This window comes from Oryx dammah, unplaced genomic scaffold, assembly GCF_014754425.2.
Source record: "Oryx dammah isolate SB20612 unplaced genomic scaffold, SCBI_Odam_1.1 HiC_scaffold_23, whole genome shotgun sequence".
Classification (NCBI taxonomy): Eukaryota; Metazoa; Chordata; class Mammalia; order Artiodactyla; family Bovidae; genus Oryx; species Oryx dammah.
In genome coordinates, this window is record NW_024070207.1 from 17733179 (window position 1) to 17748703 (window position 15525).

The 15525-nt window shown below is 40.3% G+C and overlaps 2 protein-coding genes across 2 annotated transcripts in view; one reads left to right on the forward strand and one right to left on the reverse strand.

The window, feature by feature from the left end:
* The window catches only part of TRPC5 (transient receptor potential cation channel subfamily C member 5), a 190131-nt gene that overhangs the window by 125091 nt on the left and 49515 nt on the right, over positions 1-15525 (reverse strand). The window contains exon 2 of the mRNA XM_040265106.1: positions 11894-12415. Within this exon, the coding sequence (XP_040121040.1) occupies positions 11894-12415 (522 nt within the window). The remainder of the gene's footprint in view (positions 1-11893; positions 12416-15525) is intronic.
* On the forward strand, positions 549-878 carry TRPC5OS (TRPC5 opposite strand). The gene is given in 1 exon segment (XM_040266499.1): positions 549-878. A coding segment is annotated over 1 exon segment (330 nt).

Sequence of the window (15525 nt, forward strand, 5' to 3'; positions counted from 1 at the left end):
ATATGTATCTTCCTCAATAGAGATGTTCAAGAAAGATAGATAGACTGCCTATGCTCACTTTGTTCTCATATCCCATAAGGAGCGGTAACAACCATGAGAAGTATAAAGGGGACTATAAGTAGCAGAGCCATCCAAAAAGGAGGAACAATAGCTAGCAGCACCCTTTCATCCTTATCCTATAGCCAGAACCTGTATGATGGATAAAAACTCAAGGATACTAACTTTATATTTCTCTTTTCTATTATTAGATCTGCTTTGCTGTTTTCTCTTGGCTGTGACAATCTATCTGATGGTCATTATAATAGCAGTTCACTATTGATACAGACAAGAGTACCATACATAAATTTTGCGGGAGGTTCACCAACTTTATCAGAAAGTACTGTAGGACCACTGGCCTCATTCTGTACTTGATCATCATTGTAATCATATCAACAGCCTCATTTCTCAACCAAACCAACCACCTCCAGCCTCACAGGATCCATTGTCACCAAGAACTCATTTACTATAGCTTCTAGTAATATTTTATTTTCTGAAGAAAGCATAGAGGCATGGCGTCTGCATCAGCCCCTGTACTTATTGGTGGACTTATTGACAGTGTAGCCCAGTTAATACAAATAGCTGAAGAGCTTTTACAGTTGATCATACAAGAACCAGTTCCTTGTATGGAGCAAAATGATGGAGCAGAAGAACCAGAAGTAGATGCTTTTCTTTCTGAGGAAGCTTCACTACCAGACCTTGCTGATCTCCCAGACTTAGAATCAATACTGACACCAAGAGAAGATGAAGACCTACTCTTTGATGTAGATCAAGCTATGTTAGATATAGGTGAATTATATGAACAATAACTCAATAATGTTAGCGAGTTAAGAAATGGCTAAGACCTCATGTACCCCCACCAACATGTGAGAACTGTTCATTTCTGTTTTAAATATATTCAGAGTTTTCTGAATGTTAGCAATAAAAGTTTTTCTAGTTCTGCAGTTTCATTACTAATTTTTATAGAACAAATTAATTAAATATTTTATTTACTTCTGGAAGAGTGTGGTCTCTTTTCTTCTTTGTATTTGTGTAAAAAGCTCTAACTTTAGCATGTGGCTCTGTCTTTACCTGTACTTGTTCTCTTGCTTGGGTTCCTGATAATAGGAGCAAACAACAGCAAAGTAAAGAAACCCCTTATCTAACAATAGAGTGAAGACCTGATGAACTCTCTCACATCTTGGGACCCAGTTTCTACAATAAATGGAAACTAAAAGGGGAATATTCCCCAAGGTGGCATTATAGTGAATATATTCACACTAACAAGACAATGAGTGAGTAAAAGTCGCTAAGTTGTGTCTGACTCTTTGCGACCCCAGTCCATGGAATTCTCCAGGTCAGAATACTGGAGTGGGTAGCTGTTCCCTTCTTTAGGGGATCTTCCCAACTCAGGGATTGAACCCAGGTCATCTGCATTGCAGGTGGATTCTTTACCAGCTGAGCCACAAGGGACACCCAAGAATACTGGAGTGGGTAGTCTATCCCTTCTCCAGTGGATCTTCCCGACCCAGGGATTAAGCTAGGGTCTCCTGCATTGCAGGAGGATTCTTTACCAACTGAGCTATCAGGGAAGCTCAGTATTGTGGCACTTCTACTTGAAAAAATATAACTACTAGGCCATTCAGACAGAATGTGTTAGCTAAAGGAAGCTAGACTGGCCTGGGAGAAAAAAAGTCTGAGAAAACAGCTATCTAACAGAGAATAAAACTTCAGAAAGGTTTACAGATAACTCTCGCCAGGAAGACACCTTTGAAAAAGCTGAGGCCAAGAAGTTCCAATGCAGTACTGACTGTTCCCTCAAATGCTGACCCATATCACAACTACTCTGCAACATTGTTCCTCAAATGGAAATGTCAAGTTACACCAAATAACAAGAGAGAAGTACTAGTACTAGGAGGGCTGGATAAAGGTCTAACGAGGAGTGTTCACCTATGGAAAAATCAAATGCTTATGGCATAGGCTTAGAGATGATGGTCCATAAGTAGAAGCGGATAAAGTATACTTTCTTGGATATAACTGCATTTATAACAAATAGCTGATAGGCTTATTATAAGGGAAACTGCTACAACTTTGACATGGAAATCTTTACTGAGAAATGGGAGCAATAAGAAACTGAAACAAAATGTACACTTCAGTTCAGTTCAGTTGTTCAGTCATGTTCAACTCTTTGCGACCCCATGAATCGCAGCATGCCAGGCCTCCCTGTCCACCACCAACTCCCAGAATTCACTCAAACTCATATCCATCGAGTCGGTGATGCCATCCAGCCATCTCATCCTCTGTCGTCCCTTTCTCCTCCTGCCCCCAATCCTTCCCAGCATCAGAGTCTTTTCCAAGAAGTCAACTCTTCGCATGAGGTGGCCAAAGTACTGGAGTTTCAGCTTTAGCATCATTCCTTCCAAAGAACACCCAGGACTGATCTCCTTTAGAATGGACTTGTTGGGTCTCCTTGCAGTCCAAGGGACTCTCAAGTCTTCTCCAACACCACAGTTCAAAAGCATCAATTCTTTGGTGCTCAGCCTTCTTCACAGTCCAAATCTCACATCCATACAGGACCACTGGATAAACCATAGCCTTGACTAGACAGACCTTTGTTGGCAAAGTAATGTCTCTGCTTTTGAATATGCTATCTAGGTTGGTCATAACTTTCCTTCCAAGGAGTAAGCATCCTTTAATTTCATGGCTGCAATCACCATCTGCAGTGATTTTGGAGCCCACAGAAATAAAATCTGACACTGTTTCCACTGTTTCCCCATCTATTTCCCATGAAGTGATGGGACCAGATGCCATGATCTTCGTTTTCTGAATGTTGAGCTTTAAGCCAACTTTTTCGCTCTCCTCTTTCACTTTCATCAAGAGGCTTTTTAGTTCCTCTTCACTTTCTGCCATAAGGGTGGTGTCATCTGCATATCTGAGGTTATTGATATTTCTCCCAGCAATCTTGATTCCAGCTTGTACTTATACAATATAGTGATTCCCAATTTTTAAAAGTTATGCTCCATTTAGGGTATCCTAGGTAGTGCCATGGTAAAGAATCTGCCTGCCAGTGCAAGAGACCTGGGTTTGATCCCTGGGTCAGGAAGATCCCCTAGAGTAAGAAATGGCAACCTGCTCCAGCATTCTTGCCTGGGAAATTCCATGGACAAAGGAGCCTGGAGGTCTATAGTCCATGGGGTCGCAAAGAGTTGGACATGACTGAGTGAACACACACACATACACCATCTTGTAGTTACTATAAAATATTGGCTATATTTCTCGTGTTGTACAATATATGCTTGTAGCTTATCTTATACCTAATAGTTTGTACATCTTACTCCTCTGCCCCTATCTTGCCCCTCCCTTCCCCTGTCTCCCCACTGGTAACCATTCTATATTTGTGAGCTTACTTATGTTTTTTTTAATGTCCACAAGCTTGTTGTATTTTTTTAGAGACTATTTTGAAAATCAGAACTAGGGAGCTAATGAAATATAACAATATGAGAAAGTTTCACAGTACACTGCTATGTGGAAAGATTGATAGAGTAAATGAGGATCCAGGAGACTTAGAGGGGTGATAAAAGACACAAAGAGGAGAAATAAAAGTTATATTACAAGCAACTACTGTGGATAATTACAAACCATATCAGACAGCAGATTGAGGGGCTTTTCTGTTGCAATAACTGGACAAACTGAGCCTTACGTGCCCGGGGTAAGTGACTCTATACACTGTGTCCAACATGGTAAATAATAGATGCAATGCAATGGAACTCTGCCACATTAACCTAAATAGAACAGTGGGAAAGCAAGAAGTAACCATTTATCCCCACCATTCCAATAAGAGCAGTTTTATAAGGAAATACTAGTGATTAGAGTTAAATAAGAAAATCTATATATGTAGCAGCCAAGAAGAAGAATAACAGAGGAATTGAATAGAAGTTAAAAGATAGAATCTATGCTTTAATTAAAGACTTAGAAACAGTCAGGGAAGATATTTTGGACCTTAGGAAATTGGGCTATAATTTCATGTCACAGTAAATCTCAAGGCATGAATACTTGCACAAGATCAGGAAACATATCCAAGGAGAGACCATCAGTCTGCTATGAATTTTATTTGTTGAGCAATTTAACTATAAATGAAAAGATCTGGTGCTCCTCACATATGATTGATACTGAAGGGTAGCTATTTTTCCAAGTAGAACTTTGGAATATGAACTTTATGATGATTCCACAGCAGATTAGTGTGAGCCTGTTAAAATTGTTAGTTGTAATGAAAGAACACAATCAAGCATACTTACTCAGGAAAGTCATCAAAATATATCAAGTGAAATCTATGAGACTACTCCAGACATTGAAACAAGATAAAGCTTGAACCAGCCTATAAAAAAAATAGTCAAACATGGTCCTTAAGTGTCAAACAAGAAGCTGCTACAACCTTATAATATGTGGAACTGTCTAGCCTCCTGGCTACATGGGTCACCTGGAAAGATTATACCACAATGGCACCTCAAGATTAGATAAAAATGTTTGCTTTGATTGTGTGATTATATGTGTTAAGATGTGGGCTTCCCTGGTGGCTCAAGACAGTAAAGAATCAGCATGCAATATGAGAGACCTGAGTTGAATCCCTGTGTTGGGAAGATCCCTTGGAGGGAGGCAATGGCTACCCACTCCAGTATTCTAGTCTGGAGAATTCCATGAACAGAGGAACCTGGCAGGCTCCATGGGGTCACAAAGAGTTGGACACAACTGAGTGACTCACTTTGTTTTCAACCCTGCTCCAAGCAATGGATTGTTGTATTAAGTATGTTTGCTCTTATGGGGCGGAATTAGAATTAAAGTTAATAGTGATAAGAAATAAGAGTAAGAAATAAGAACATACTTAATAAGAAATACTAGGGAAGACATTTTCAGGAGAGAGAATTAAAGTAACAAGTTGTCAACAGTTATGCAGCTCCTTGGGCTTTCCAGCTGGTGCTAGTGGTAAAGAACCTGCATGGAAATGCAGGAGACATGAGAGATACAGGTTCAATCCCTAGGTCGGGAAGATTCCCTGAAGAAGGAAATCACGACCTGCTCCAGTAGTTTTGCCTGGAGAATCACATGGACAGAGGAGCCTGGTGGGGTACAGTTCATAGTGTTGCAGAGTCGGACACAACTGAAGCAGCTTAGCATGCATGCAGCTGTTTATGGTGGCTTTGTCAGATAGATAGTCCTCAACAAATCTATGAAATATAGTCCATTCTTGTTTGTGAAATGATAGTTATAATAACTTTTCTGCCTACCTTCAATGATAATAAGGAACACATAAAATGATACATTTTTCAAAGCTTTTGGTTGATATATTTTTTCATTAATGTGTTCCTTTATTTTATTTCTTTCTTTCTTTTTTTTTTTTTAAATAAATCCTGTATGCAAGACAGCAAAAGAGACACAGATGTATAGAACAGTCTTTTGGACTCTGTGATTGATATATTTGACAATAGGAAAGAGAATATGAAATCAGGACTTTTTAGGAAGAGTTACAAAATGTCTATATGAAAATACCTAAAAGTCTATGTGACATGTAAAGATTATCCAGTAGTTTTACATTCATTTTCAAAGAGATTAGAGCTTTATCATTTCACTGCTGCTGCTGCTAAGTCGCTTCAGTCGTGTCCGAGTCTGTGTGACCCCATAGACAGCAGCCCACCAGGCTCCGCCATCCCTGGGATTCTCCAGGCAAGAGTACTGGAGTGGGTTGCCATTTCCTTCTCCGATGCATGAAAGTGAAAAGTGAAAGTGAAGTCGCTCAGTCATGCCTGACTCTTAGCGACCCCATGGACTACACCCTACCAGGCTCCTCCATCCACGGGATTTTCCAGGCAAGAGTACTGGAGTGGGGTGCCATCGCCTTCTCCATCTCATTTCACTGGATGTCAGTAAATACACTGTTATAATTGGAATAAGTTTTTGTTTCATTATTTTGAGCTTTTTCTTCCCCAAATTAAATTCTTCTTGGGAGTCTACTCAGTGCTGCTAGGAATAGTAATGAGGTGGGGGGAGGGGGGGTGGAAACAACAATGAAAAAGCAGCCTTTCAATAAATAGTGAATTATATTCCATTTAAGGCTAAGATTTTGTTCCCAAGGGAGTTATGTAACTCTGTGCATTATTAACCCACTACTATCCAACTAGATTCCTTTTTTCACATCAAAGCTGACTATTGTATTCTTGTATGGACAATCATATCTTAATACACTAGAGATATTTAGCCATTTTCTCTAGGGTATACTTCTTATTTTCTCAAGGCTCCTATCCCTCCAGGTGCCCTGGAGGAGGGCATGGCAACCCACTCCAGTATTCTTGCCTGGAGAATCGTCATGGACAGAGGAGCCTGGCAGGCTATAGTGCATAGGGTCACAAAGAGTCGGACATGATTGAGTGACTAAGCACAGCAAAGCACATCCCTTCAGATCACATTTAAAACTTGTTTTTCTCCTAACAGTATAACCCTTAGCTCACAAGCCAACCAACCAACCAACAAAATTGTCCAAAAAGAAAAAAAATAACCTCTAGTTCCTGACATTAGTGAAGTCGTTCAGTCGTGTCCTACTCTTTGCGATCCCATGGAGTGTAGCCTACCAGGCTCCTCCGTCCATGGGATTTTCCAGGCAAGAGTACTGGAGTGGGGTGCCATTTCCTGACATTACTTGGGAGTTATTTGTATTGACAGATACAACTGTCAGTTTCAAGGGTCAAATCTCTTCAGGGTAATAGTCTTTGAAGGTGATCTCCATTTATACCCCGAAGAATGAAACTGCATTTTAGCAAGGTAAGGAAACCCATTGAACTCTTTACCCCTTGTCACAGTTCCATCTTAACGACCCTAGTAAAATGCTGAAAGCATCTCCAGCGGTATTGTTTAGTTGAACACAAGTATTCACATAAAGTAGACCAGGCAGTCACAGGAAAAACAACTTCAGTGTTTCAGATTCCTTTAATCAAAGATGCTATTAACAAAATGTGTTGTTTAAAACACATGAATATCTCTAGATGATAAATTCTGGTAATACTAATCATTTTTAAATAGTTTTATTCTTAGTTAAACTTGGGGAAACTGGTCTTTCTTGAAACCATTATCTTCAATTTTTACTGTTGGCAACTCCTAACTTCCAGTTTTGGAAAATCAGTTGTATTGCAGCTCATTTTATAGAGGAAAAATTGTTTGGTTGGTTTTTTTTAATAAAGCTTTTTGGCTCCAGGTTTAAGAGATATAGAAACATATTTTCTGTTTGAAACTTTTGATGTGAGCAAGCTTATCTTTGGGTGCTTTTTTCTGGTGCATGAGTCTCTGACACTACTCCCTTATAATACCTCCACGTGTTGAGAAAATTTCCATTAATACTGGGAATTTCTGCCCTCTTGGAATCACAGCATGCTTTGAAAGAAGACTGAACAATGTGTCAGCAGTCATGACACTATAAAGTGGAGAAGTGGTAGATCTGCTTTTTCCTACTCTTGAGTATAGAGACTGAGAAGTGACCTACCTGTTCTTAAACATAGACTCCCCATGGTCCAACTGGAATCAAGCATGGAATCAAGTATGGAAAAGAAGACAAAATTTCTCTTTTAGCTCAGTTGTCCCATTCCCATCTAGAGGTTGTTTCTCCTTTGAACAGTTCTGGTCCTGGGAGATAATTCTTGTCTAGCCTTCTTCAGAGCCTCAAGGTCATCTGGAAAAACTGGCCTTTAAGAAAATGTCAATTTGTTTGGGGGCTTGTAACATATAACTCTCAAATTGAATGTGTCCCATCAGACCCTGGAGGGTGACTCACTTAAGATATGAATATACTTTTCTTCTTGATGAGTAAGCATATATAAACTATATGCCTCCAAGGAATTTGAGGAATTTTATACAATCTAGAAAAGATGAATTCATTTGCTATAGATATAATAGAAGGGTAAAGTTTACATTCGTTTATTTGTGTCTATTGCATTCTGCATAAGGAGAATTTGTATGATGAAAATTGGTGATCAAGTGTATTGTATAATGTGATAAATTATCAAGATCATGACCTTTTTTATGCTTGTGGCCTTAAGCAGTGTATGTTTCACTTTTGTAATGACTGCTGCTGCTGCTGCTGCTGCTAAGTTGCTTCAGTCGTTTCCGACTCTGTGTGACTCCATAGATGGCAGCCCACCAGGCTCTGCCATCCCTGGGATTCTCCAGGCAAGAACACTGGAGTAGGTTGCCATTTCTTTCTCCAATGCATGAAAGTGAAAAGTGAAAGTGAAGTCGCTCAGTAAGTGTCTGACTCTTCGTGACCCCATGGACTGCAGCGTACCAGGCTCCTCTGTCCATGGGATTTCCCAGGCAAGAGTACTGGAGTGGGTTGCCATTGCCTTCATCTTCCTTAGATCAAAAACTTTTAAGAATGAAGTGCTCATTGACACCTGAATTATTAGTAGGTTACCAAACACACTAAACTTGAAATTATAAAAACACCCCCAAAATAAAGTCATTGCTGATTTGTTCAAGGTGAGAGTATACAGTCTTAAACTAGACATTGGATTTGAATAGAAAACAATTAGACACTATACCCACTTGAGGCTCAATGGAACTGCAGATTAAGAAAGAAAAAAGAATATTTCACAGATTGGGAAGGATTATAGAGTTGTTTAGTGGAAATCATAACTCAGAAGAGGTTTCTAGATTTTGATGAGTATAAATCATGTTTTACATTCTGGAAGCAGTGTCTTTAGAGTGCAAACCTTAAGATAGTGTCTTTAGAGTGCAAACCTTAAGATATACCTGAATTCTCAAGCTTACCCTGCTTTTGTAACTTAGTTTGAAAAGAAACTAAAGTAAAACTTATCTATGACCATTGTTAAGATAATTTACCTTTGAAAATGTGGAGCTAAATATATAAATTCTAATTTCTGAAGTCTCTGGCTGTGGGACTAAATTTTGGGCCATATTTGAGTTTATATGACTATGAGGGTATATTTTTCATGATATCATTGACATTGATGTTGAGAATCACTCACTATCCTTGCTTTATTTGCCACAAACCTGGAATTGGGGTTTGATGTGCTCTGACTGATATAGTTCAGTCTATCAAATCTCAAAGTTCTCACTGATTTGATTCACAATGATGAGTGAGTATCACCAGACTTAAAATTGTTTATCTTTGCAAAAATACAGTGCTTTTTGGATTACCTTTGTATTACTGCTGAATATCCTTAATTTTAATAGCTAAAAGATGCTACTTTGCCAGTGTTATGGATGAAAACTAATGTGGTCTGCAAAATATGAAACTCTGTATGGGCTCACTATTGAAAGAAAAAGTAGACACCCCTAAACTTGTCCATCTTCAAAAAATGACTTGTAATGGTCATGACTGCACAACAACCTGAATGTACTTAATGTCAGTGAACTGTAAAGTTAAAAATTGGTTAAAGAGGTTAAATTTCATGTTATGAATATTTTAGCACAAGAAAACAAATGATACTTTCTACTTTAATGTACATAGCAAAGAGACCCTGAAACCAATTTTGGGGTCTCTGATGCTTAACTGAGAGAGCAAAAAGAAATGTAACATTTTGCCATATTCAGGTTGGTATAAGGATAGTTGAGAAATATATCATATGAATTTATAGAAACATGGAGGTATTCTATAATAATTTAATAGTAATAAGATAAATTATGAAATAAGGGATATAGGGGGCAAAGTTTCAGAAAAGAAAAAGGGCTAAAATATGAGGGAAAAAATGATGAGAAGGTTAATAGGGACTGGAGGACAGTGAATGTAGAACCCAAGGGTGATTCCATGGGCATATGCTAAGAAGATCCCCAGGAGAGTGAGGAAGTCATCACAATGGTTTCCAAATGGAGCAGTAACTAAAATTGGCAAATGAAGATAATTATATGAGCAGAATGGATCAAGTGATAAAATAGTTGGGAGATGATCTACCAATACAAAATTGATGAAATATTGTAATGAAACTGAAAATGCTTTGTCAATTTTCAGGCATGTGAGGGCCTAAAATTATGAAGTTTATCTGCTATCTAGTGAGGTAAGGAGTGAAAACTTTAGGTACATTCTGTAATATCTGGTTTTAACACTTCTATTCCCACTATCTGTCCATTTTGCCATCTGGAAGCAATTCATACTCTAAAAGTACTTGTGGTTTTTCTTCTTAAAGTATTACAGCAATTTATGTAAAGTGAAAACTATACTGAAACTGTAAGGTACATCATTAATGGAAATACATATATAAAAGTGAAGAAAAGTCAATTCGACCTTACAGCAGACAACTGCTATTACATATCAATAGTAGGGCAATGAGAGGGAGCAGTAAGGGAGAGGATGACCATTACTATATCTATTACCTACAATTTTAGTACATAGAATCAGATCATATACATGGGTACACAGTGTGTAACAATGAAAATTAATAATAATATTTATTGAATGCATAATATATACTGAATTTTGTACTATACATGAGTACATTACCTGTCTTATTTTACTTAAACTTTGAATTTTCTAGGGAGGTAAGTAATCTATTATCCTATTTTTCAGAAGAGAAAAGTGAGGTTGAGTCACTGCAGGCTTAATGAAATAACTTTAAGCAAGTAGTTGCAAAAACAGGATAAGGAGACTCAGGGGTGGGTCTATCCATTTAATGTCCCACCCAGTGAAGCCCTTTAAATCTCCCATGTTGCTCTTTTGTCATATCTTGTCCCCTTCAAGATCACCCCGGTACTCATGTCTGTCTCATTTCAGAGGGAGAGTATCTTTTTTTCTTATCTGAGAGAAAGGGACCAAGTGAGCACACATGTAATTTGCCTCAGAGCCTGGACCCATGAAGGGATGGCTCTACTGACTGCCCTTCAGATAAGCACTTCTTGGTTCAACCCAGTTGAATCTGACTCCAGGAACCATTGGAAAAGAGAGAGAACTGGACATTTAAGTAGATTTATTTTCATAATAGCCCTGTGAAATGGAGGAACAATTGTCCTGCAATTTGAAAGAGTTTCTTCAGGTCATAGAGCTGAAGGCTACTCCATCCTCAGCTGCTCTGGTTACGAAGTCCCTGCTCTTTCTACCATGCTTCCTCCTTAAAGAGCTAAATGAAGCCTGCTAGAAATCTTCCCCAAATTGTTTGATAAGACGGCAAAGAGCTGCATTGACTTGATTGTGAATGTGGCCAAGCTGGAAAGCAAACCCTCTCCTGATGTGATCTGCTTGACCTGACCTGTCTCAAAGAGGTCAACCCTAACAGTTTGGAAGTCACACCATCAAAGATGGTACTCAGCCTTTTGTATAACCACACACCCTGAGTGTGACTCCATCTTTCAAATGTGGATCTCAGTTTTCTTGCCAAAGGGCTGCCAAGGACTTAGTTCTGTTAACAACTACCAGCGTGCAGACAGTGAGCCCTCTGTGATGACTGTTGCCCTGGTCCCAGTATATAGGGTAGGGTGCTTTCTGTGTGTTCTCAGAAGGTCTTCCTCAGAGCCCTTATGTTAGTTTGTAATTATATATTCACCAACATGATCATTTATGTACTGTCTACTGCTAGCTTGTAAGTTCCATGAAGGTAGGGTTGTGCTTGTTTTATGTATCCTGAACCCCTAAAATAGTGCTGAATAAGCTTTTGTTGAATAAATGAATGCTTTTCCATCATAGAATCAGATTTTCCCCTAATTATCTGGCCATAAAGAAAATACTCAGAGGTTGTATGTGCCTTGGATAAATATGGACCTTATTGTTTTTAAAGCCTGTCTATTTTTGGTGGAGAGTGAAGCTATAGGACAATGCTTATTCTTGCTCTGCCACTCTGAACTCTGGAGGACTTAAGCTTCTCCAAAAGCAGAGAAAAGCTCAGCTTACCTCTTTCTGGTGGTATTTGATGGCCACCTTCAGCTTGGCTAGGTCATGGTACTTTTGAGGGTCAAGCTCTTCACTGTGGTCATCTCGATGGTTGAGGATGATCTCCAGTTCCCGGGAGCTCCGAGCCTGGTCCAGCAGGTCTTTGGCAAAGAGCTTGCACTGCTGGGAGAGCTCCTCGTACTCAGCCTTGAACTCATTTTCCACCTTGCTAAGCTCCTTGAGCTCCCAGCCCAGGCGGAAGGCAGTTAGGATGGGGTCCTCACTTGATAAGGCGATGAGTGAGGGACTTGCCAGGGCTTTATAGATGTTCAGTCGGGAGCGAGAGTGGCGCAGGCTGTCTACCTCTGAACTGGACACACACTCCACGCAGTTGCAGCGGATCTGGTGGGGCCGGGGAATAGTGACCCGTTTTTGGACGAGCAGTTTGATGATCTCATAGTTGTTGGTGTGGGCAGCCAGCATGATGGGAGTAATGTCCGGTGTGAACTCAGAGAACTGAGTGTCCATCATAAGAGTGGGGACCTAGGTACATGAAAATGAAACAAACAAACAAACATAAAAGTTTAAGATTAAGGCTTGGAGCATAGAGCCCATCAAATGTTAATGATTCAGGAACTGGGGTCACCAGTTTTTCAGACAGTTCTTCTTATAATAGCTAGTTGTAAAATCCTTACCTGGTGGCTCAGATGGCAAAGAATCTGCCTGTAATGCAGGAGACCTGGGTTCGATCCCTGGGCTAGGAAGATCCCCTGGGGAAGGGAATGGCAACCTACTCCAGTATTCTTGTCTATAGAATTCTACAGACAGATGAGCTTGGTGGGCTACAGTCCATAGCATCACAAAGAGTTGGACACAACCGAGTGACTAACACACACACACATGCCAGGCATACTTTGCATATATTTGCTCATTTAATCCCCACAACAACCTTATGAGGTAAAAATTCTCCCCAAATGAAGAATTTGAGACACACAGAGTTTAAAGAACATACCTAAGGTTATTCAGCTTTACATGCAGAGCCAGGATTCAACCTCAGACAATATGACCCTAGAGCTTGGCTCTTAAAATATGCCAGTTCTGTCTGAGGCACAATGAGAGATGTAGGGCTTCCCAAGTGGCACTAGTGGTAAAGAAGCCACCTGCCAGTGCAGGAGATGTAAGAGACGTGGGTTCGATTCCTGGGCTGGGAGGATCCCCTGGAGGAGGGCATGGCAACCCACTCCAATATTCTTGCCAGGAGAATCTCATGGACAGAGGAGCCTGGTGGGCTACAGTCCATGGAGTCACAAAGAGTAGGACACGACTGATGTGATTTAGCATACACATGCAAGCACAGAGAAGTGAAGGACATTTTTCTTGGAACTTGGTTAGGTAGATCAGACTTACATAAATTGGTAAGTAGGAGTATGTGTTCATTCCAAATGAGCAGTAGAGACTGCAGAAATATTTGTTTGAAAGGTTAAAGACAACCAGTGATCTTAAAGACTATGTCACTAAATCAAGCCCTGGAGGCTGAAGAGAAGACATTCCCAAATTGTGACCCTGACTTTGTAACTTGAGTGGATCAAAGACCAAGGTCAGACAGTATTCCTCCAGCTTCCTGTAGATCCCAGCAAAATAGAGAGAATCTCTTATTATCAGGAAGAATTACTCTGTAAATGAGGACCTCTAGGCTTGAGGGATGGGATGAAAATGAAAGCCGCTCAGTTGTGTCTGATTCTTTGCTACCCCATGGACTGTAGCCCTCCAGTCTCCTCTGTCCATGGAATTTTTCAGGCAAGGATACTGGAGTGGGTTGCCATTCCCTTCTCCAGGGGATCTTCCCAACCCAGGGATTGAACCTGGGCCTTCTGCATTGCAGGCAGATTCTTTACCATCTGAAGGATGAGTCACCAATAGCAAAAAGACATCTGATAAAATTGGTATGTCCATGATGTGATGCTTGGTGTAAATAGCAGCTATAGATGAAAGGTATGGGGTTCTTTGGGTATTAATGATCATATACTTCTGGGTGAGTGTACAGATCCAAATCAATGAATTAAAAAAAAATCTTTCAACTTGAAAATGTGCCTTTTGGGATATGCTACACCCAACAGAAGAGTCTCAGTCTTGTAGAATCTGGATCTAGACCATGAGGAGGACTGGAATAGTCTGAGAACATTTCATGGAGGGGTGGAAGGTCTGAGGATGCAAAGCATGGGTAAAATTCCAGGAGATTGTAAAATATTGATCTGAATACATTTTTTTTAAAGCAAAGCTCCAAATACTCAGTTTAACTGTGGAGAACAAAAGAATGGAGATTCTCATAGAATAGACAAATACTATTTTAATTGCTAGTTTCTTTTGACTCTTAAAAAAATAATTTTGGAAACCCATGGTTGCTGGCAAACTGACAAAAGGGTGAGTTGTAATTTTCATCATCTTTGCCTCCTTCCCACCTTGGATGAGGCTTTCCCAAACAGGGCAGTGGCCAGAAACCTGGGAGTGGGAGAAAAGTGGTGGAAAAGTTTGCCAGGAATCTGTTTCCTTCATGGGGTGGTTGCATCAGCCTTTGAATAGTCGAGAATTGGCTGCACATTGGCCATCAATTGCTTGGATGAAACAGCAAGTAAACATTGTTAAACATTTAGAGGGAGCAGCTACCAACAAGATAGCAGGAAGTGAGCAACTGGCTCATAAAGTAAATTGGACACAGGAAAGAATAATCTCAGAAATTAACATAAGCCTGCAGGCTAAGGAAGAAGTAGGTCTGAGTGGGCCTAGTAATGAACATAAACACAACAACCGGCATAAAGCCTAGAATTGGGCAAGATGACAAGTGAGTCGTGCATCATAGACTGCCTGGGAAGAAAGGAGCTCAGACCCAGAATCTGTCCCTCCTTGGTGCACAGGGGGCATTTCTTAATCTCTGTCATGATCTCAAGGCTGGAGATGGGGGGTGGAGGGAAGATGGCTGGCTGCACAGGATTCCCTGGGTTAGACTGGAGGTATGAGGTATTCCTTCTCATGATGTTCTTCCCATCCACTCCCTCTACCCACTTCCTTGCATTTTCTTTTCTTTCTCTTTTTCCTTCTCCTCTATGTCAACGCTGACAGACGTGTCCAAGACACAGAATGGTACTTGTGAATAATGCTTAGCCCCATTTGTGTCATGGAGCTGAAAGGTTGCTTTCTATGCCTGGAGTATGACATGCTTTCCAGAGCCATCTGAATCCACTGTCTTTGACTGGGTGCTCAACAAGGAGCCTCTGATTATCCATTTGTCTTTCTGGGTACAAAACACCAGAGTAAATTTTTTCAAAAGAAACTGGTCTGCAGTGGCCAACCATGTCCTCCTACCAAGATTGCCTTTTCTCCTCCAGTCAGCCTTATCATTCACAGATTGCCACACCCACCTCATTCCTTGCTTTCTGCATGTATATCCTTGGGGGTTCCCCTGTGTGGATCCCCACTTCTCTGCCAGTGAAGGGCCATTGTAAGCCCTGACTTCTTCCATAGATCTTCCCCTTAACTTGATCGCATCCCTCATTGACCACCCAGATGTTGTGGGCACTAGGTTACATCCAAGATACCACTCTTCTGAGGCAGGCTTATATTTGTCTCTCTTTCATATATGTATTTTTTGCTTCCTC